Source organism: Passer domesticus, chromosome 7 (genome assembly GCF_036417665.1).
Source record: "Passer domesticus isolate bPasDom1 chromosome 7, bPasDom1.hap1, whole genome shotgun sequence".
In the NCBI taxonomy this organism is placed as follows: domain Eukaryota; kingdom Metazoa; phylum Chordata; class Aves; order Passeriformes; family Passeridae; genus Passer; species Passer domesticus.
In genome coordinates, this window is record NC_087480.1 from 42,038,991 (window position 1) to 42,061,757 (window position 22,767).

General features: G+C 36.2%; 1 protein-coding gene across 4 annotated transcripts in view; it reads left to right on the forward strand.

Moving 5' to 3' along the window:
• Positions 1-22,767, forward strand: part of VAV3 (vav guanine nucleotide exchange factor 3) — a 146,002-nt gene that overhangs the window by 107,262 nt on the left and 15,973 nt on the right. For all 4 annotated transcript variants that reach the window (XM_064428028.1, XM_064428030.1, XM_064428029.1 and 1 more), the window contains 5 exons: positions 10,396-10,532; positions 14,212-14,277; positions 17,868-17,902; positions 19,651-19,767; positions 20,439-20,526. In XM_064428028.1, the coding sequence (XP_064284098.1) occupies positions 10,396-10,532; positions 14,212-14,277; positions 17,868-17,902; positions 19,651-19,767; positions 20,439-20,526 (443 nt within the window). The remainder of the gene's footprint in view (positions 1-10,395; positions 10,533-14,211; positions 14,278-17,867; positions 17,903-19,650; positions 19,768-20,438; positions 20,527-22,767) is intronic.

The window sequence follows — 22,767 nt, forward strand, 5'->3', positions numbered from 1 at the left end:
GACTAAGGCCTTTAATCTTAGAGGCAGATGCTATTAGTCAATACTGAGCACAAAAGAAATTGCCTGAAAGAGAATTGAATTCTTATTTTTGCAATTCTTGGTTAATAAAATGTCAGCACATATTCAGCAGTGTGTGTTTTTAGATTTGATACCTGTGAAAGATTCTAGGTGGTGTAGGCATGTATTTTCATGGATTCTATATTGTTAAAATTATTCAGTCTGCAAATTCTCAACTCTAAGAAAAAAAGTCTGGGTCCTGTACAAGATTCATAACATTTTGCAGTATTACGTTCAGTTTCCATTGTGGGGTTCCTGTTTTCAAGTCTTTTCCTCTTACTACTTGCTGCAGAATTATCCCTTCCCTACTATGGGTAAGTTAGTATTTATAATATTTAATTACTTCTTTGGAATAATGGACTTCTATACTCCAAGAGTTGTCCCTGTTTTTCAGAGCCCTTTGCTGCACGTAACCTGCTGTCTGGACACACCTTCATAGCTCATCTGCCCAATGCAAGTTGTTGGCCCCTGAGGGCAGGTGCATGTTTGAACAAATACATGAATTAGAATGCCTTGCCTGTCTATGGCATCACATTAAAAGATGTGATAATTAACACTGGTTAATCTTCATACCATGTGTTTTTATAAAAAGCAGCACCACATATACCACACTTTTTAATTCATATGCCAAAACTCCATTTTGCTTAACTTAAAAAAAAAGAAAATTAAGCTGCTGACTTTTGAGGCAATGTGATTTTTAAAGTTTGTATCCCTAATTCACCTCCCAGAGTACATTAAAAGGATGAGATTTCATTACTTTGTCAAAACAAGTGAAAACTGTGTTTTTGAACCTGATTATTCTTTGTTGTTTATTCCCATGAAACATTTAATGCTCAGCTGTTTCTAATGCTTGTTCGAAGTGCTGAGACTCTTTTCAATCCACACAATTCCAAAATTGCTTCCTCTCACAAGGATAGCTGCCTGTGTCACTCCAAGTAAGGAGTAGTTGCCTTAATAAACATTTTAAGTTAGAATTGTACAAAACAACAAGAGCTTGTCCTTAACACTTGTATGGAGGAAAACCTGCTGTGAAGAGGAAACTAAGATCTGTCAGTGAAGGAAAAATAGTTTTCACTCTAAATGAATCACAAAAAGTATGTGGCAATGACCATTAGGAAGTCAGTGACTTTTTTAGCTCTCTGCTTTCTTTCAGTACAGTCATGGAGAGAGTCCTCCTTTCTTGAGAAATTACCTGGGTTTGGGTAGAAAAACTAAGACAATTTTGGAATTGCACAAGAAATGCCAGTTATTTTAGACATATGTTCTTGCATTTGCAATCTGAAGTTCTCAATCTAGGGCATGTTCAGGTTTTCTGAATTAATATGGATCTACGAAGACAAATGTATGTATTACAGGGGAAGAGTGAGTGTTTGAAAGATGCAAATACAGCTTATGAAAATGCTTGCTGTGCAAATGGGATTGGGTTAGCATTTGTAGATTCTTTCAGCAACATACTTGACTAATTTTGGTATTTCTTTTGTGTTGTAACACAACACAAAAGTTGTTGTGTTATTGTATTGAAATTTTGTCACCTGACTTCCCAAAATCTTCAGAGTTTCTTTTCCATCTGTTTTGAGACACAAAAGTAAATTAAACTGTGAACCTATGAGAGTTGTGAGCAGAACCACCCTTAAGGATGTTAAAGACAAATGGTCATTGGCCATCTAGATAAGAATAGGGTCATTCTTTCCTAAAAGGCAGCCATTGTGACTTTCTCTTCTGAAGTTTAAAAACACGGCTTTTCATAAGCATTTTTGTAGTGATAGTTTTTTTTTCTTGCACAGGGATGAGCTTCCAGGCTCCTTAAAATGAATGTCACAATGTGCCGAATGTCCCTGCTTAGGAGTGAAGAAAGAAAATGCTTTCTGTTGGAGTTATTTTTCTAAATTAAAAAAAAAATAATTCTGAAACTTAATTTGGATTTTGGATTTTCTTGGCTAAATTTCTTGTTTTTGATCAAAATAAGTCTTTAAGCAGCAAAACTACTGTAATATAAAAAATAAATGTGTAGAAATATAACAGAACTCATACAGTTTCAAAAAGCAGCCTTGTAAATTGAATAACGTTGCTAGTCTTATTTTCCTTGCAGTGAACTCCTGCTATGAGCTGCAATGTAGTTCCAAGTTTTGTGTGGGTCTTAAACAGGAAATGGAGATACAGCCCCTTATCGGGAGGCTTTTTGCTAATGATCAGATCTACAAAACCTGGGGAAGCACAAGGACTTCCTGAGTTGTGGTGTTTTTCTGTTTCTCATAACAAGTTGTTGATCAGACTGTTAGCAGACAGATTTTTTCCTCCCACACATCTTCATTTTGGTTGATGGTTGACCATTTTTGCAGAGGTCTCTGCCAAGAATACAATTTCTATATGCAGCATTAAGGAGAAATGGTGGAAAATTTGAGTCTTCAAAAAACCTAGATTTGAGAGGTAGTAAAGGACTGAGGGAACCAAAAAACCCGTTTCAGTAAGGTTTTTAGGAAGGAAAATTGTTAAAAGAGAGGGACAGTGACAGAAAACATGGCTAGGACTGTGAAAAAAGGATGTTTTTTTCCAGTAGTTGTATATGTTCTGGAAGGTGAGAGTCTTTAAATCTTCCATTTTGATGGAAGCGAAATGTGGATATTTTTCAGATGTGGTTTGGAGTGCGTTACAGATTTGTCACCTGAATTTTGAGATAGTGAGGAATTTTGCTCTCCCCACATCCTTCCTCCATCTTGCCCCAGTGCTTGCAAGTTTTCTGTTTGTGGGAGAAAGGGCTGCTTTACTTCTATAAGCAGAAAATTCACAGTTGAGTTAAGGCTTATGGTAGCTGATAAATGTTTTAATAATCGGTCTTGTGTAGTTTTTTTACTTGAGAATTAAGTGATTAACTCCAGAGTTGTGGTTAATCATATGCTAACAGTGAGACTTGATTGAGCAGTACACAAAGGCAAAGCAGTTAAAGAGAAGACAAGTGGAATATTCCTGAGTTCCAGGCTCTGTCAGCATTTCAGCCACCTTGCCTTTAAACTGGAAGGAGGAAGGTGTGGTTAGGAAGCAGTTCTTTACTGTGAGGGTGGTGAGGTACTGGCAGAGGTTGCCCAGGGAAACTGTGGATGCCCCATCCCTGGAAGTGTTCAAGGCCAGGCTGGATGGGGCTTGGAGCAACCTGGTCCAATGGAAAATGTCTCTGCCTATGGCAGGAAGGTTGCAATGAGATGATCATTAAAGTTCCTTCCAACTCAGCCCATTCTGTGATTTTACGAATGTAAGGCTTAAAAGCAATATCTAAAATTAGAACTTTTAATTACAATTGCATACAAAAATAATGACTAAAACTGGGAGAATATAAAGTTCAATTAAAATATCTTCGTTGAGGTATGTGTACTTATTAACTGTGTTAATTTTGTCCAATAGTAATTATTTAAATCGCTGCCACTCTGAAGAGTGCTCTTAATAGACTGTGCTGGCATCTTCCATCTACATGAGTTCTGTAATTTGTGCTCTAAAGTACTTGGCCTAAAAATTAAGAAATCCCACCCCAATCTAGTCTGTTTTGAGGCATTAATAGACCGCCTCAGAAACTGAAAGTGGGTTTTTTAAACAGATTAGTAGTGTTGCATTCCTCATGTCTCCTCCCCAGCTGAGAAGGCCTTCTAGACAAGTTTTGCCTTGGCAGTAACAAAACCATTGACTTCCACTGGTTGTGGAGATGGATGACACTGATGAGGAGTTGGGAAGCTGCTCTTGTGATAAATGCAAGAGAGAAGAACCAAGTTTATGGTTTATTCTGCAATACAATGATTATGAACAGGATTTTAAATACTGAAGGTAGCAGTGCTGATTGGAAGAACGTACAGAGAATGCCAAAGGACTTTGTTTTCATACAGCTCATGCTCATATTAGAGCTTTCCTTTAACTAGCTTTTAATATTAGTGTTGGACCTAGATGATGTTGCCAAAAAACATGTCAAAGCTGGTGATTTTGTGTCATGGATGCTCAGATTGTGGGTATAACAGTTCCACCTGTTCTTTACACTGCTGTCCTTATCAACCCATCTGTTTTTCTCTTTCAATTGTAACTACTTGTTACTTTAGTATTTGCAGTTATGCTTCTTGATCAGAAGCCTTCCACGTGTAATTTTACTTACCATGGTGTAAATACTATTTTTTTTTCTTTGAATATGAGCTTCCCTTTGCCTGTGTCTCTTTAATTTCTGCTTTTTAAAAATCATCCATGACACTGTGGGCTACTGTTTAGACATTTAATCGGGTGAGACACTGCCATGAGTTACTTAGCCCTCACTTCCTTGTTGGAGTGTGAAGATGTATGGAAATGTATCTGCTCAGAGATTTCAGGTGGAATATTCCTCCTGTCTTTACTATGGAAGGCTTATCAATCACTAAATGTCAGCTTCTTTCTTAGCAGGACTACATTCTCTGTGTTAGTAGCTGCAAAGATATAAACCAAAAAGTGTCAAAGCAAGTTCGGAGGTTCCAAACAGACACCCAAAATGCTGTTGTGGTGAAAGAAAGGACAGAATTAGTGAGCCTTTGTGTCATTTCCTATATGAAAGGCAGTGTTGTTTTCTTGCGATTCTGGAAACATCAGGATGTGGCCTTGTCAGATGGTCTAAAATTCTGCTTCAGGTTCAAAGCCTCATGAAGTCAGGAAGCTTAGTTCCATTGCATTAGTGTGGTTTTTTTCCAGTCAGGTTATAAATATTGGTGACTAGGCTAAATTTTTCATAGAGAAAAAGAAAGTCTTACAGTTCAACTAAGAAGGGATGTTTAATGCAGACAAAGTTGTTTCATGTATTTCTGGTAACAGTATAAATTTTATCCAGAAATCCACCTTTGAACCCTGCTCTCCTATATGCTGAGTCATTATTTTGTATGTTAGAATGATCCCTGCCCAAAGCATAAACCACGTTTTGCTTTCCTTGGATATAACAGATGCTGAAATCAATTTTGACAGATAGAGATCGTAGTAGGGCGTGCATTATGCATGTTGTTAGCAAAAAATAACATTTTTGAATCCTTGCATGAAACTCTGAGAGTCATTCAGTGTTGTTTAGAAATGCAGAGCTGCTGTAAGAAATACAAGTAGTTTACTTTTTTTTGTTTCCTATATAGTGGATATTGTAACTTATTATGTACTATGTTAATTCTAAATTGTAGCCTCCTTCCTTGACTCATAATTATCAGATGAAATACTCAAATGCATGGCACAGTTTATGAAAGGTTTTATTTTTCTATAATGTAACCTAATTGATACCTTATAAATCTTGATCTATCATGCTTTCTGTTTTTCTCATATACTACTATTTAGACCATCAATTTATGTTAGTTCTGTGACCCAGAGCCTGGCTATGGAGTTTTCCAGGAATCTGCAGTTTTTTTCCTGGTTTTCAAGTGAAGTAAGCTTTAGCTATTTATTGGTGTCATAACTGGATAAGTTTGGTTTTTGACTTCAGTATTGAAACTACCAGGCTCTTTTGTATCTTTAAATTAGAAAGTTTCCAGATAAAAAACTTTGTCATGCGGAAATCTGACTTAATGGAAACCAATGGGATTTTTATCATTGATGATAATATATGGATGAAATGCTGATCTTGTCCCTTGTGTTGGAATTTTACCCTATTTTTAACATGTTAATGAGTAACATTTTTGTGCCAGATATGTTTATGCTGTTGTCAGATACTGTCAGTTCTGCAGCTATGTCCATTGCAGTGGCAATGTTTCTAAATGCATAAATTAATGCATAGAGGTTCTATACTGTTTCTATAACAAATAATCCATAATCTTACTCTAAATAATTAATAATGCTAAAGCATTTCAGGTTTCTGTAGAATACCACTTTTTCTTGTCTGCATTATTGAATTACAGCAAGTTCTTAGGATTCTTAATGAGTATATTTGTTACGAATCCATGTGCCAATTAAAAATGAAATGTCAAGAATGACAAGGAAAATATCCTAGATCTTGCCTGTCTGAACTTCTGTAAAGCAGCTGCTGTACTGCCTCAGAGGAATTGGTCTCTTATGAGGGGAAGCTAAAAGAACTTGGCTTGTTTAGCCTAGCAAAATGAAGGTTAATAGGGGTATGATTGCTCTCTTTAACTGTAGTATGAAAATAAAAGCAGACAAGGAAAAGAACTCTGCAGGCTCCTGTTTCTAAATGGATGTAAGTTGGCCATGAACTAATTTACACTGAGAAGTAGAATTCTTGTTGTGGTTTAACCCCAGCCAGGAACAAAATGGTAAGGTGAGAAGACTCGTGGGTTCAGATAAGGACAGTTTAACAGCTAAAACAAAAGCTGCACACACAAGTAGAGCAAAAAAGAGGTTTAATTCACTGTTTCTTGGCCATTCTCTTGTGCAGCCATCCCAAGGAAAGAGCAGGACTCCATTGTTTGTAATGGTGACCTGCGGTGACAAATGCCATCACTCCAAACATCCCTTCTTCCTCCTTCCCCTACTTCATATCCTGACCATGATGTCATATGGATGGCTTATCCCGTTGTCAGTTGGGGCCAGCTGTCCCAGCCATGTCCTCTCTCAGCTTTCTGTTCACCACCAGCCTACTTGCAGGGTTGTACAAGATGCAGAAAAGGCCTTGACATTGTGCAAGCAAGGCCTGTTTTCAGCACTAATTCAAACCACAGGTAGTCTCATACTGCCTTTTCTGAGAACTCCCCCAGCCAAAGCCGGCACAATCCAAGTGCTCAGAGTACAGAATTCTAGAATGAGCAATTGGAACAAACAGATTTGTTTTAGGGTAAACTTGTTAAACTCATAGATTGCTTGAGATGGTTGGTACATGAATGATGGATAGGTCTGGGTACATCAAACCCCAGTGTTTGTCCTTTGTATATGTTAGGAGATGAGAGCTTGACCAATTTCTGCCCAATTAAATGTCCACCAGCACAGTGTTAATCTACTAAACTCTTTCTGAACTACTATAATCAAATCTGTAATTGCATACTGAAAAAGAAGTTAAGTATTCTATTTGGAGCTGCTTGACTCTTTCCCTCAAATTATTATTTTTTCTGTCCCCCATTTATTTTTTCCATGCTTAATAGTGATCTAAGGGAAGTTTTATGAGAAGAACACTTACCCATGAAAATTTAGCTATTCCAGAATAATATGTGCTTGTTTTTCATTGATGATTCAAAGATGTCATTTAGCCTTTTGTTCTTGGAAAAGCTGATTAAAAAAATAAAAAGTTTAAAATTATATGACAAGGATAAGTCCTTTTGATATTTTCATATAACTAGCAAAACCTATTAGTTGTGCACAGCAACACCATTTCGTTATATACTCACTGCTTTTGTATCTTTGATTGATACAGGCTGTGTGTGCATGTGTGTTATTGGTACTGAAATGAGTATGGCCCTCAGTGACTCAGACACTCCTGTTGTTGAAGAGTGAATTTACCTTTAGTTGTTTCACTTGGAGCTATAAAGTGCATTACAGAATCTAAGTAAAATCTAACATGTGCTAAAATAATTAGCACCAAAATACCATTTCCCTTGTTCATCCATGCATTTTTTATCCATAGCCTTGAAGCTAGCAGGCAGTATCATTACAGAAGTGTCTGAATGAAAGAAGACATTGCAGTGTCAGTGATTCCTGTATGTTGTTGCAGTATACTGGAAACCTGGCCCTGCATCCCACATACTCCAGGTGCTGGTTTATGTGAGTGTGACATTGTGCTAGTGAGTATTCCTAGCAACGACACTGAGCAAAAGGAGCTCCTAAGTAGGCCAAGGACAACAATTGGATAAAATAGGTGTTAAAATTCCAGTAGAAAAATAAGATTTGTGTGTCACCATAGTAGAGACCAGCTACAGTAAGCAAACGAGCACTGTAGTTCCCAGGATTTCTGTAGGCATTACAACAAACAAGTTTTAAGGAGGGTTCTGAAGCAAGATAATAAACCCCATTAAGGCTGTAACCCAAAAGCCTATTTAAATGATAGGATTATTTCTAGTGATGTCAAGAGGTGTTAGATCAAATCTTCCAACCTTATATCTGCCAAGGTAACTTCATAGTGAAACTTGTCATAGGATTTTACAGAATCAAGCATACTGAATTATGCATGAGTATGCTGGGCATAGTACGTTTTAACAGGATTAATTTTGTGTTACCTTTTGAATAATTCTGCTAGTTGACACAGCACAATTTCTCCTTTTTTTCCACAGTCATCTTGCCCTGGTTTTCAGATATGCCAAAATTATAATTACCAGTGGAACAGAAATAAAAAGTACTTTTATTCATGTTTATGATTAATAACTTAAGCACTGTAGTATCTTAAAAAAAACCCACCAGGATTTTAATTGAAAAGTACATGATTATTTCCTGAGTGTATTCTGATGAGCTCAATCCAGGGGTGGGGTTTAAAGTATATTGTATCGGTACACTAATAATGTGATAAACTAAATCACCAAATACATGGTTTTATAATGTGAGTAATTGTTTTGTGCATTTGTTTTGACTTCCATGTATGTCCCTTAGAGGAATACCTGCTGACAGTTTGTTCATTGCATATGCAGAACTATAATTCAGATTCTGATGGGGGATTTGCTTCCATTAGGACAAAGTTGTCAGCTTTCAGTAGGCACTTGGATGCAACATTACTTCTGTTTGCCATGCAGTGCATGGAGCTTTTGTTGGTGCTGACTCAGTACATGAAAACATGAAAGCCTTCAGTTTAGAAACAAAGTAATGTCTAGTATTTGCCTAAGTGGAATAATGGCTTAGTAATAATTAGGTGCTTATTTTAAGTATGCCAGGTAACTTGCAGAAACAGTAAAAGTTAAGGTGTCATTTGGGTTGAGTAATGTAAGAGCTGGTATTACTTTGCTTAATGTTTCATCAGCACTTAGGATTAGTATTTATTCATTAATACAGAGAGTAGTAATTATAGAAGTTGATCTCTTTCATGTTTCATACAATTTAGAGGAGATCATGGATATTTGTGTTTGTTGACACCTAAATTACAGTAGTGTTCTTGCAACAGAAATAAGTCTTCTGTGGGCCTGATGATCCTTTGTTGTTACAATGAAATTAATGGTGACCTTCCAGCAAGAAACGTTAAATATGGCAGCCCAGTGACCTTGACTTTGCAGCCTGTCACTCTTATCTGTAATTATTAATATAGATTTTTACAAAACTCTTACTTAACCAAAAACTGTCTGGTTAATATTTGAAATTGATATACCCACTTCATGATAATGATTTTGAAAATCCCATGTTTAGTTAAAACCAGGAAAATTATTCTATAGGTTTTTTTTAAAGATAGAGGGAGAATAATTAAAAATAACTCTGTTGTCATAAAATGCTTTCCTTTAGAAATAGAGTGCAAAAATGCTGTTCTAAAAGCCTGTAAGTCTTTAATAAGTTTGTTATGGAGTGGGTGGTGCTTCACTTGATTTCAAGTATTCTTATAGTATCAAAGCACACTCTGAGTACAATACACTAGCTGTCCATAATGCTTAAAATGTTGTTTGGTTTTTTTTTTTTTTTTAAGCTGTTAAAGTTATAAGAACATGGGGTTACAATATCTACCATTTTATCTTCTGACTGAAGATGCAGGGATTGCCCCCCATTTGATACACACCTGCGGAGGATTCTTGAACTGTAGTTACTAATAGTGCTTTAGTTTGTACAAGCGGACAGAAGTGGATTACTCCCTTTAAAAAATAAAAAAAATCCCCAACCCAGCTTAGTTGTCCATGATGCAATCTGTATTGATGTGGAAGAATTAGTGTGCATCTAGAGTTCTTGTCTTGAAAGTGAGACCTTCTGTTGATCCAGGCTTTGCTGCAGGCACCCAGAAATCATGTTATAACATGAAAATTTTAAAAACCCCATAAAGTGTTGTGAGAAATCTAAAAGAATTGTGATCCTGACTCTCCTGGCCATGTTCACATGGGCTGTAGGTTTTTGGTAATAGCATTATAAAGTGGATGACATTATTCATATTGGTGTCTTTAATGCTAGTTCATTGAAATATTTGCCTTAAACTGTAAAGATAGCCTTAATATTTGAACCCTGTGCAGTGCCATGGGTGCACATGTACAGGGAAGAGTCTCCATAAACCTGAAATCAACTTTACCCCAAGAAGAAAGGGAGATAGAGATGTTTTTCCAAAGTAATTGTTTTCTATTTGGTTGTGCCTGGTATAATACTAAGTATACTAGGGCCTTGTCAAATACCTGCCAAAGGCATAGTGTTTCTTTGCTTGATTGCTCTCATGGTTTTCAGATTCTGTAGATTGTCATTAAGTAAAAATTGATTCTGGCTTTTGGGATTTTTTCTTTTTATGTTATTTATTTTAATGGATTTTTTTTTCAGGTTTACCAAAAATGCAAGTGATTCGGAACTACAATGGAATCCCACAGCCAGCAGCACAGGATGGGCCACCATTGCATATCCAGATTGGGGACACTATTGAGCTCATTCGAGGAGATGCACACAGCTTATTTTGGCAGGTACTGTGTCATACAGCAAATGGCTATGTTCTGTTTGTCCAAATGTCAACTTCTTAGTGATATTTTACTCTCCCAAATTTTTTTCTTTTTGAACAACAACAACAAAATTCTTTGTGATTTATCCAAATAAATTCCTGATAAAACTAATTTTGCTTTTAGATTGCCAGTAGTTCCTATATAGTGTACATCTTTATTCTTGGAACCTCAAAGTAAAAGTCCTGGTGAATAAATCTGCAAGAGCATGACATTGGTGGCAATCCTAGTGAAATTATAAGAGTTAAGGAGAGTGTTTATTACAAAAAGCAAAGTTTTTGAATTTTCAATCTCTGTTTCTGTAACACAACATAAGTAAAAGCTATGTTGTCAAAACCCAGTTAGTGAATATTACATTTATAAGGGAGAGAAATAGCTGTGCAAAACAGAAGCACACCTAAACTACTTGATGCTGACTCAAGTCAATTAAGGATAGGGGATTTGTATACATGGGAAAAGTATATTCTATTGATGGCAAAATTTTGTCATGTGATTCACATCACTACTTTTGTTACTAAAATTTCTTCTTAAATGAGAACTATAAATGTTGCAAATGCTGACTTGTATTCACTTTAACAGTAAATGCATTAAAATGTGTCATTTTTCTTGATTGTTTTCTTAATTGTTTGTATTATTGGATGCATGGAAATAGAGCTAAATAGAACTATCAGGAGATTAATAGAACAAGTGGAAAATATATCTTTTTCAATTGGTGTTCCTGTGTTGATCTTCCTGATTTTCTTTTTTGTTTCTTTTTTTAAGCTATAATAAGGTAATGAATATAATATAAAAACTGCCTGGTCTGTTTTGTGTGTTAGGGTCATACTTTTTCTTGTTTGTTTTGGCTTTTGTTTTTCTGGCTACAGTTAGGATGGAATCTCTTCAGACTCTTCTGGACAGGATCAGTGAACTCTTCTCATGTCACTGTATCATCCTGAACATTTAATTGGGAGAAGTAATAAACAATATAATTACTTTATCTATTAGAAAAATATGTAAATAGGTGTAGCCAAACCACCTTACCCCCTCCCAAAAAACCTTCCAAACCCGAAGAACTGGCCAACTCCTCTCCAAACCCCCCAACCTGTTACTTAGCAGACATGGGTATTTCGCATCACTAAAAACAAATCTTTTCAAATGACGGAGTTTGGCCTGTGTAGTTTTGTTTGTAGGACTTGGTTCTGCAAGGTCTAGACTTCTGATCTGGAGAAGCATTTAAACCTGCTGTTGACTTAGGACTGGCTAGAAGGTAATCATCTGACTAATACAATTAGGACAAGCCAAAATTACTGCTACCACGTGGGACTGATTCTATTGCCGTGTTCATACACATCTGTCAACTCAATTTACTGGAAATTGTCTTAGAGGTTGTTTGTGATTATGATGCTAAAGAATTTAGCTGGAATCTCATTGTGTTTAACTAGCAGAAACCAGAAAGTGTGTTAGGCTTTTCCCTAGAAGCCTCAGTAATAGATTTGAATCCTAATGGAAATTGTCATCTCCATTAGCATCATTCAGGAATTTTTTTTTCTCTCTTGTCACAGACTGCTTAATACAGATTTTTCTGAGTCTTTTAATGACGTCTACATTTCAAAATGCATATTAAGAAAGAGCCTGCAAAATGCAATTCATATTAAAATGTTTAATTATTCAAAAGGACTTTTAGGGTAATTTACAGCTGACCCACTAGACTAATATTACAATGGTTTTCTAAGTTGACCATTTAGAAATTCAAATGATTGTAATAGATAAGTATGTGTGGTTTAGGTAAAACTTTTTTGTTCTTTACAGCACATCAAATAAATAATACAAGTTATTAAGCAGTGCTTGAGCTGTAGCTGAAGTGTGGTCAAACATGTCTTGATAGACATTAATATGTTTTGTTCAGTGGCTGGTCTTATTGAGTGTGGTACCTCTTGCTATTCAGGTAGGATTAGCATTGAAAATAAGTATCACTTGGATGGCAGACTGTTTCAGAGGTCTGCTTAAAATTAGGTCTGTACTTGAGAGGGGTTCACGTTTCAGGAGTAAATAGAATATATGGATACAAGGGGTAACCTGTATTCAAGCAGATGATGTGAAACAGGGTAAGGAAGTTTTGCTGAACACAGATTCAAATCTGTGAGATTGTCACTTGTTTGCACATAATTATTTTTTTAAATATCACTGGTATAAAGCACTTTTAGCTTAAGTACTGCGTATGTGCTTTTCCCTCTCTTCTGCTGCCTCTGCGCTTTTCTGTATTTTTGGATAAGGTGGTAGCTACTGTGTATGATAAACTGCATGGTGATCTCCTGTGGAGGATGCTGCACTCACTTATTGTGCTTAGGATAGCACCAATCAAAGTATGTTTGTATTTTTTTTCATAAACCCTTGTTATTTTATGTTCAGCTCTACTCTATGAATTTTGTGAGTTCTGTTTTTTGTGGTGGTATTATGGTAGAATTACACATTTAGTGTTACTGAAACAAAATGAACTGAAACCCTGAAGAAATTTCATTTATATTTGAGGGTTTTTCCCTTTAAAATTTTTTTTACGTTGCAGGTATGCCATCAAAAATAAAAAAGAAATCTAATTTGCATGATTTTAATGCTTGTAAAGTACTCATGCTTAATCTCATTGCCAAATGCTGTAAATATTATATTTACAGTCAGTATATTATACTTAATGGAGGTTGAGCATTTATGTGCTTTTAAAAATCAGTTAAAGTAAGACACTTGTTTGCCTAAATACACATTTTGATGCCTTCACTTTATGAATCTGTGTTCAGGATTTTAGGTATGTGCTCTCTTCTACTCTGAAATGTCTTCACTGCCAAATATTACTACTAGGAATAAAAAGATGTTTTAAGGTGTTCTTCAGGAGAGCTTGGTTGGTGTTGAACTGTGTGTGAGCTGCTGATGCATGGATTTGTGATGGGCAGGTCACTTTTGGTGCTAGAAGCTGGAGTGAATTGGTGCTCCTGCCACTCTGTGGGGGCAGCAGCTGTGGTGCAGAACAGGCTCGGTTTAGGCCGTGCTGGATGCATTTCTGCCCCAGTCTCCCATTGTGTGGATGCATCTCCAGCACGTCAGTGCATCATATCAGAGAGTCATCTTTAATTCTGTCAGCATTCCCCTGCCCAATCGATTTCCACTGATGTGCATCACTTACGGAAATGTTTAACACTGGCTGTTGGTTCACTAGCTCTGAACTCCTGCTGGAGTTTGCTCTCTCAGGGGCTGCTGCCCCTGCTGCACAGTGCTGTAGGCATTTTGGGGATCTGCAGGGTTGCAGGATGGCAGCTTTCTGTAGAATGCCAGCTGAGGAGGAAGTAACTTGAAAGGAGATAATTAACATTAATGAAGATATCAGACACTGGCAGACATTGACAGAACTGGGAATCACATTGCAGTCTCTAAGCTCCTTTCTTGCCTCTCCTCTCTCAGAGCTTTCACATCTATCAGTTATAATTATTACTTAATTATATTAAAATCCCAACCAAACAACAACAAACCCACAAAAAATATTGAGAACACTTTATTAGAAGAGCATTTTATTTTAAAGACTCTTGGATATATTTATTGTCCTAAATCCCTGGGCATGTATTATTATTTACTGTTAATCCCAATTATGTCTCAAAAATGGAATGATTTTTTTTTTTAGGGAAGAAATCTAACAACAGGAGAGCTTGGATTCTTCCCCAGTGATGCAGTAAAACCTAGTCCATGTGTAAGTACAATTATTTACTTCTGTTTGCCACCTTACAGGAAAACTGCCCAGTTAATTAGTTAATCAAGATAAAATTAATCTTACAGAAATAATATTGTTTCTAGTTCCTTGCTGCTTTCATGGTGGGTTCAGTTGCTTAAAGTAGAGAGTTCTAATACTTCTGGTTATTGGATGTAAGTAGGACATGTCAAGAAAATAAGTTTGATAAGCAGATTTAACTTTTGGGAATATTAATAAATTGAACTGTCTGACGAGTTTCCAGAGTGTAGATCAAACACATTTTATGTGAAAGTGAACTTTCTTCCTTCCCCAGCAGGAAGGTGAGACTGCTGTGGCTCTAATCTATTCCCCAGTCACTTTGGGTTAGAGAGAGGGATTGCAGCCTAGGTAGTAAGTTTAAAAATTGTAAAACTAATATAAGACTTTGAATTCTGACTGCTTGATAATTTTTTTCTTTATGTTCTTACCTGTCTTTATTTCACAGAAGAATCTTCTCAATCTTGAAAAGTTTGTGAAAGTAATAAGAAAAATTATTTTATAATATGTACTCGAGAGTTTTATGTACAGATGTGATGATGTATTAATATACTAGACACTTGTTCCTTCTCTGCCCTCTGTAACACTGTGCATCAGTGCCTTCCTTTGTTGAGGTTAATTGAGAAAAACCCATAAACCCTGTAATGAATTGTAGTCCCTACTTTGCTTTAAAGTAGTTTTCACTTACTTTAACCTGATTGTCAACAGTTTGACTTATTAGTAAAATTGCTTTTATACCACTTCAATGGCTTTTATAAGCAGGTGGGGTCAGCTCTTAGTAGCTGCATTTTGATATATATTTGGAGCTTATTGTGCCTTAGTTTCCAGAGCAAGTATACATGAGATCCTAAAGAGTATAAGTATGTTAAAATACCATAAGACATCTTTAATACCCTATATTTCCAGGATTTTGTTTGAAGAGGAACACACAGACTGTTTATTGGTACATGTTGTGTTAGTTTGGGTGAGAGGACAAATATGAAATGAAGATGAAATTGTTGTGTGAATTTAGCTTTCATCCCTCCACCCTTTGCTTATTGTTAAATTTATGAATTTCCCACCCCTTGCTTATTGTTCAAGGGTGGATTTCCCATTCCGTGGTGTCACTGTCAGTGACCCCATCAGTCATTTTGTAGTCATTGACCCCAGCTGCAGCAGCACTTTTAGGAATCACCAATATATTTTAAAAGCACTGGCAGTGTGATATCTGAAGTTAGGAAAAATGCTGCTGGGGTGTTATGTAGGTCTCTTTCTAATGGTGAAGCTTTCTGCTAAATTTAAAATACACTATTTAAAGAAGCATTGAAAATAATGCAGTTTTACAGAATTAATAAATACTATTCATGAAATGTTACCAACTGGTGTCATGATCAGAACAAAAAGATAAATTGATGCTTCACCACTGTTAACTTGGAAGGATGAAATATAAACATCTTATTATGATAAATGATGCAGTTAAAGATACTGAAACATCAATCAGGTTTTAAACATGCTATAACTTTTACTGTTATTATTAAGTCTAACAGTCTTTACAACCATCTGATATAAAAATGCCCAGAAACAGCATAAAATCCATATATCAGAAGACTTTAGGAATGAATATTGAATGAAAAACTGCTGAGCTCCAGAATATCTATATTCCAGACTTTTCACAGATGTCCCTATAAACAATTTTTTCCCTTTAAAATAAGTAGTATATGTCAGCAGACATTTTATGCACTGTATGAGTAATATCTGCTTCTTCCAAGCTTTCCTCCATTTTTCTAGTTTCTGTAGAGGCATTGAATACATAGCACAGTATGAGCCAAGAGCTTCTGGAATAACATTTGATTTTATCCTCTTTATGCCAATGAGCAACACTTGTTATATGAATATATTTGTCCATTCAAAATTTACAAAAGCAGCTACTCATCTATCCTTTAAGTGCTCTGGAGGATGGACTTAAACCACCTTTGAATTTTTATATCTTTTCTGGTCTATTACCACTGCTCAAAATATTGAAACAAATTCCAAATATTTAAGAATATCTTGTGACATGTAAAAACTTTGTAATTTTTGAAATTGTGGCCTTGAAGTGTGTCATCAGGTTGATCCACTGAAACATTTTGCTTAGGAATTGTTTGTCAGCATTCACATAGTCCATTAACTTTCTGCCATTAGAAGCAGAGCTGCCTGAGTTAGCACCACGAGTATCTGCAGGGATGGGAAAGGCCAGTGCTGCTGCCAGGGTGACACCTGGCTCTCCTGGGTGCCCTGCACCCCTGAGGGGTTCAGTGCTGCCAGCACTGCAGATGCTGCTGTGAAAAGAGCCCTTTCTCTACACTGTCTGGGAATAATGCATGGTTCCTTTTTCTCTCTCAAGAACTAGACTAAATGACTGTTTAATACCTGTTAGGATTTACTGCCACACAAGCCAAACACGTGAGCCTGGTTTTTTCACAGAGAACTTTGTGTTCCACGCTGAAGTTTATTTCAAGGTCAAGTCTAGAGACTTGAGATCCTGGTTGATACCTGAGGTCAAGACACTGGGAATTGTAATTGATTGCAATTCAATCAATTTAAGTTTATAGGCCTTTGTAATAATATTTTCCTGACTTGATTTGTTTTTGAAAGTCTCTTTTGGTGACATTCCATATATCATGAATAAAAAATGTTGAGAAGAATATTACTGTAATTTCTTCCCTATTAGAGTCCAGAAAAGAAAACATTCGTTGGTTTTACTTGAAGAAAAAAACCAAAACATGTTTGCTTACTAAGAATATGTGACATTAAGTTGTAAGTGTGTGAGATTTGTGTTAACCTTTCACTAAAGTCCATTTTTCAGCACTGTGCAATTTCACACATTGTTCTAGAAGAGTAGGGTAATACTGATTTATCACACACTAATGGGAGATGATACTGTGCCTCTTGTGCATGAATAAACATTTTCTATGCATATGCTTGTGTACATATAACATCAATTTTGCAAGATGATTGCAGTGTAATTTTTAAATTTAATTTCATAATCAAATGAAATTGATTATGAAATTAATTGAGCAGCTGTTGCACTGTATCTTAGCAAGATACAGTGCAACAGCTGCTCAAGTCGAATACAAAGGAATGAATGATGTCATGTGATAGAAGTTGTGGAATATCCTCAGGTCTCTCTGAAGATTATAGAGCATATTTCCCAGTGGACAGTCTAAGGCCACACAGTCCTGAATACATGAAATGAATTTTATACTTCAATTTGGTTGCATGTTTTAGTGCACTTTTTTACAATATAGAGCACTGAGCTATTTTGTGTATGAAATTTAAATATAGGCAATGTCAGAAAAGCTTTGAACAGTTCTGTGAAGTAAAAATACCCAAAACAAACTATCACAGAAGAAAAGAGCTTAAAGTATTATGTACTACTTTCAGAATGATATGGATATTTGTCCTTTATTATAACTTCCTTGAAAGAAAATAGACTTGTAGATGAATTAGATCACCTGGATATTGTTAGTTAAATCTATCTAATTTCTGGTCTTTAGGAAAAAAATCTTGATCTTAATTTCTTTTTGAAATCCTAGGTTCCTAAGCCAGTAGACTACTCTTCACAGCTGTGGTAAGTCTGTCTTGTCTTACAAGAATCTCTGAAAGAAGCAGTCCCAGAAAGTAACTGTGTTTACTACAATTTAAATTATATTAGTTTAACCTTTGTAGGCTGCAGAAGAAGACATTGTATAATGGTTTGGGAAAGCAATACCATGCTTAAAAAGCGTACCTAAAAGTATTTCTGATAGAATAAAGTGCTTAATGCTTTTGATGTTTTGTTTAAAAGTCTGTGGCTGTACAGCCTTAGTCCCAGAGGTCTGAAATAGAACAATAAGAGATGATTATTATATGAAGCATGGACATATATGAAGTATGTTGAGTGAATAAAGGAAGGAATAGTGTTGAACACATCTTTTATCATGAATAATTCTGCATTTCCTTGAAAACCCCCACCAACATTGAAGCTGTAGAGATATAGGTGGGGGTATAGTTCAGGGGTGTCTGTGGTGGTGCAAGGTTGGACTAGATGGATCTGGAAGGTCTCTTCCAACCTTGATGACGCTGGGAAAAATTGCTGTATCAAAACTGCAACCACTGCTGCTCTGGGGTTTATGAAGTGTGTGAACTCTTTCCCACAACTCAGAAAAGACATGGTGGTTCTGAGAGAGCATCACTTGTGTTCTTTCACTGATTTTATGCCTTACCATTTAGACACGAATTCTGACTTCCTTTTAACTTGCCAAAAGTGCAGTTAGAATCGCATCTAAACAAATACTGGTTTTTCATAACAAGACAAGTAAAATGTTTATTGTTTAAAATTGATATTTTGAATTAATTTCTAATATTTAGTCGATTTATAATTTTGTTAGAAGGAAGCATACTACTGGCATTAATCTTTATCTTCTATGGATTTTTAATAAAGAACTATTTTTTTAGTTAAAGCTTCTTTCTAATTGGTTGTGATGTATTGGTGTGAAATTTTACATAGGGGTGGTCTGTGGTGGTGACAGCGTTTGTAAAATGGTAAGATAAGCATAATTTCCCTGGAAGCTAGGTCACTTTCTCCAATTAACAGTTTAACCTGTGGTTCTGCAAATGAGTGTCTGCTGACAACCTCTCATGATGTCCTACACAAACCACAAGGCAGAGCAAGGGCACAGATCTGCTCATGCTGCCAGGCTGCAGAATCAGTGATTTATTTGTATTAGCTTTCAACACTTAGCATCAGCTTTTTCAAATTTGGATGTTTTGGGCTGATTTTTTTTTTTTCCCTCTGGATGTTGGGTATATCCATTGCACTTTAGCCTTTAGAGGTTATGCATAGTTATGAAACCAAATAAAATACTGTCTTGTGTAAGTACCAAATTTTCATAGGTCTTCTGTTGACCTGATCTGCCTCTGTGGCTGCTTCTCCATTCTGTTGTAATAAATCTCCCTAAAACTCAGGGCGGTTCAAAGGTTCTGGACCCCTGTTGTATTGCTTCTCTTGCAGAATTTGATTCAGATGAACCACTTGGTTTTATGAACTTTTCAAGCCACCAGTCATTCAGCTAATACTTGGGCTCAAGCACTTTCCTTAGCAGATATTGTATTCACCATGCAAATAAGTACTTTTTAAATTAGGAATTCCACAACCCCCAGCTGTGGAATGTTTTCATGTTTTAATCTTCATTCAGAAATCTGGAAGTGGTATTCAGTTGCGACTGATATATTTTTGGTCCTCATGATATGTAGAATATTTTCACTCTCTATTGCATATTTAATAGTCCTTTGGAGCTTTGAAAAAATCACAGGCAATTTTTATTTTCCTTGTTACAGGTTTGCAGGAGCAATGGAACGATTGCAAGCAGAAAGTGAACTAATTAACAGAGTAAACAGCACTTACCTGGTGCGGCACAGGACCAAAGAATCAGGAGAATATGCAATTAGTATTAAGTAAGTGGACATGGAATAAGAATGCCTCAAGAAAGTTTCCTGTTCTCATTTTTGTCTAGATATTATTTGAAATAAATACGGGAAATAAACCACTGTTTCCATTACATAATTATGTGCAGCCTTTAAGAGAGTCAATACAGGAAAACCGAAGCTGCTGTCAAAAACACCCAGGATTTATAGAAGGAAAGAAGCAATGCTTTTATAATGCTGATGTAGCAAATTTGCTACAAAAATGGAGGTTGAGCATGTTGGAGAAGAGTAAACATTGTTTGCAGTACAGTGAGGTCTGTTTCATTGCCTTTGGTGAGAACTCAAAGCCCTTTGCTTCTCAGACCATTCAGTAAAATGTGGGTTTTTACATTTTGTGGATGCAAATTATTGTTTGCATTCATCTTGCTGATCAATGTGAATATAAAAGCAGGAAGTACATGGGAATTCCCAATTAGAATAAGCAGTTAGCTGTGACTTTTTTTTCTGATGACAGATTACTTCTTTAGCTGTACTTTAATAAATATGTTTGGTTGATTAGATGTCAACTTTGTTTTGGCACAGATATACATTTTGTCTTAAGAATTTATGTGTGTGGTGTTCTAGGGGCATGCCCTCAGGTAATTATTGATTGTGTCTGATTAAAAACACATTTATATTCATAAGTTATTCATTGCCCACAGGTACAATAACGAAGTGAAACACATCAAGATTTTAACAAGAGATGGCTATTTCCACATTGCAGAAAATAGAAAATTTAAAAATTTAATGGTAAGCATTGATTAGCTTTTTAACATTGTGAGATTTTCTTTGTAGCTGTTTCTGTTAGAGAGAGCAACTTTGGTTTATGAATTTCCAGAAAGCTATGTGAGTGAAAGATTTGAATTTTGTCCACTCCTGGTAATAGGTTAATTTTTTATGTTTATGGTTTTAGCTCTAAGTGATAATTTTATGTGCTTAAGACTACATATTTATTGTTAGGACTGGACTGTGTCCCTTATAGTGGAGTGGAAGAGAGGAGAAATTTTGAATCCCATGCATCAGCCCACTCTGGGGTTAGGCTGAATCTGGAAAGGAGAATTTGATTTCCTTGGAAATCTTGGTTTTTAAGAATCAATTGGATTAAAATTTATGGAGCAGCCTTCATGCATGCATACTCAAGTATGTGAAATGCTAAATAAAAAGGAAGCATAATACAAAAGAAGAGCAGGGAGAAGCTTTAAAACCAGGAAGCCTTAGAAATTATTTTAGTTTAACCACTGATACTCTGTAAAAGAAGAGCATCCTAGAAGTGGGGAGAGATTTAATTGTAATCTGTAAGTGCTCATTAGAACAGGAAGAACATAAATTTCTTGATGAAGAATGCACCAAGCTGTTTTGGCACTCTTATCTTCATTTCACACTTACAAGCCAGTGAGTTGTTCAGTTTTAGGGCTGGGGACCCTGAGATCTCTTCACTGTTTAGCAGCAGAAATGATGGTGGTGCTCACATACACGAGGAGGTGGCTGCTTAGCCTGTGAACCCTGCAAATGATGAGCTGGAAACTGATCTTGGCAAAACACGGCAGCTGGAGAGCCATGCTGCCAGCTTTCTTCTTATGGCAGTGATGCAGTTTGTTGCACTGGTGCAGGCTCCAAAGCAGAGCAGAAATATAAATGAAGGACCAAGTTGGATGGAAAATGAGCAAAAAGAATATGCATTGCATCACAGAATTGAGAGGACAGAAGAAATTTCTGGTGTAAGGACCTCACTGCTACCAACTTAGCCTTGCTGACATTCAAGAAGTAAAGAATTATTGTCTAACACAGATTTAGTTATGAATTCTGCCCTTGAGAGTTAAATACCCATGTGGCAGTGTGGTGTTTGTACATGCCATGGAACAACTGCTTTGTTCTGGATAGATGCAAGAGAAAAAGTCTCTGAAAGAAAAGAGGAACAAAAGTAGTCTAAATAAAAGTGGGAGCAGAAGAGAGACAAAGGCAGCATCCATGGAAACATTAAGTTGTGATCTGCAGTGACACAGCATTTTGTACTGCTTTGAAGGGGACAAAAAAGTAGAAGAGCTCTTGTGTCTACTTTTCATAGTACATTTGAAAAACTTCCACCGGAGTAATTAAAATGTGCTGAGTGCATAAAGCAGGGTGCAGTGAAAGGTCAGTTTGGCTGCTGCTGTGAGGCAGGGTGATGTGACAGGCTCCTGAGGAGCCCCATCCATGCTGGCACAGACTGCTTACCTCACTCATCTGTTTGTAAGCTGCTACTGTGATTTGTGCAAATCACGTTTTAGAGGCCAGTTGTCAGTCAACCATTTTCATGGAAGAATGGAATTAAAACCGAAGCTTTAAAAGTAACTGAATCTGTTACTTGAAATGATTTTTTCTTTTTCCTCAGTTTAAAACAATTTTACTTATTTTGCCAACAAACAACATCTGTCCATTTGGAATTTGAACTACTTTTACCAAACAATGCAATTCTTACAGACTTACACTGTGCGAAAAGTGCTAATTGTATTCTATTTATCCAGATATCCTACTTTGAATACTACTTACTTACAAGTCACACACAGTATTGTCATGGTTCTTTAAATGTTTGGATATTCAGTGATGATATGGGAGTAAATTTAATTGCAGACTTTCCAGTTTGTATGATGTGCTGATATCAAACAGCAAAGCCCAAAGAGTTCTTAGTATCACTGATGTAGGCTATTATAGGCTAAACATTTTGGCAGCTTTTTTTGGTTCTGGCTTTTTTTTTGTTTGTTTTGGTTTGTTTGTTTTTTTGTTGAGGTTTCTTTTCGTAGAAGAAAATGATTAAATACAGTGATCTCCTAATTTTGACCTAAGCTTGGCTTGGTCAACTCTGATTTTGCAAGTCTAAATTAAATAAGTGGAATGAAGCAAAGGGTTTACAGTAAATACCTTGCTTTGTGCTTGCATTTCTGAAGAGTGAAATCCCACATTTGAATGGATCAATTTAAGTACATTGGCTTTGAATTGTCCAGTCACTTTTAA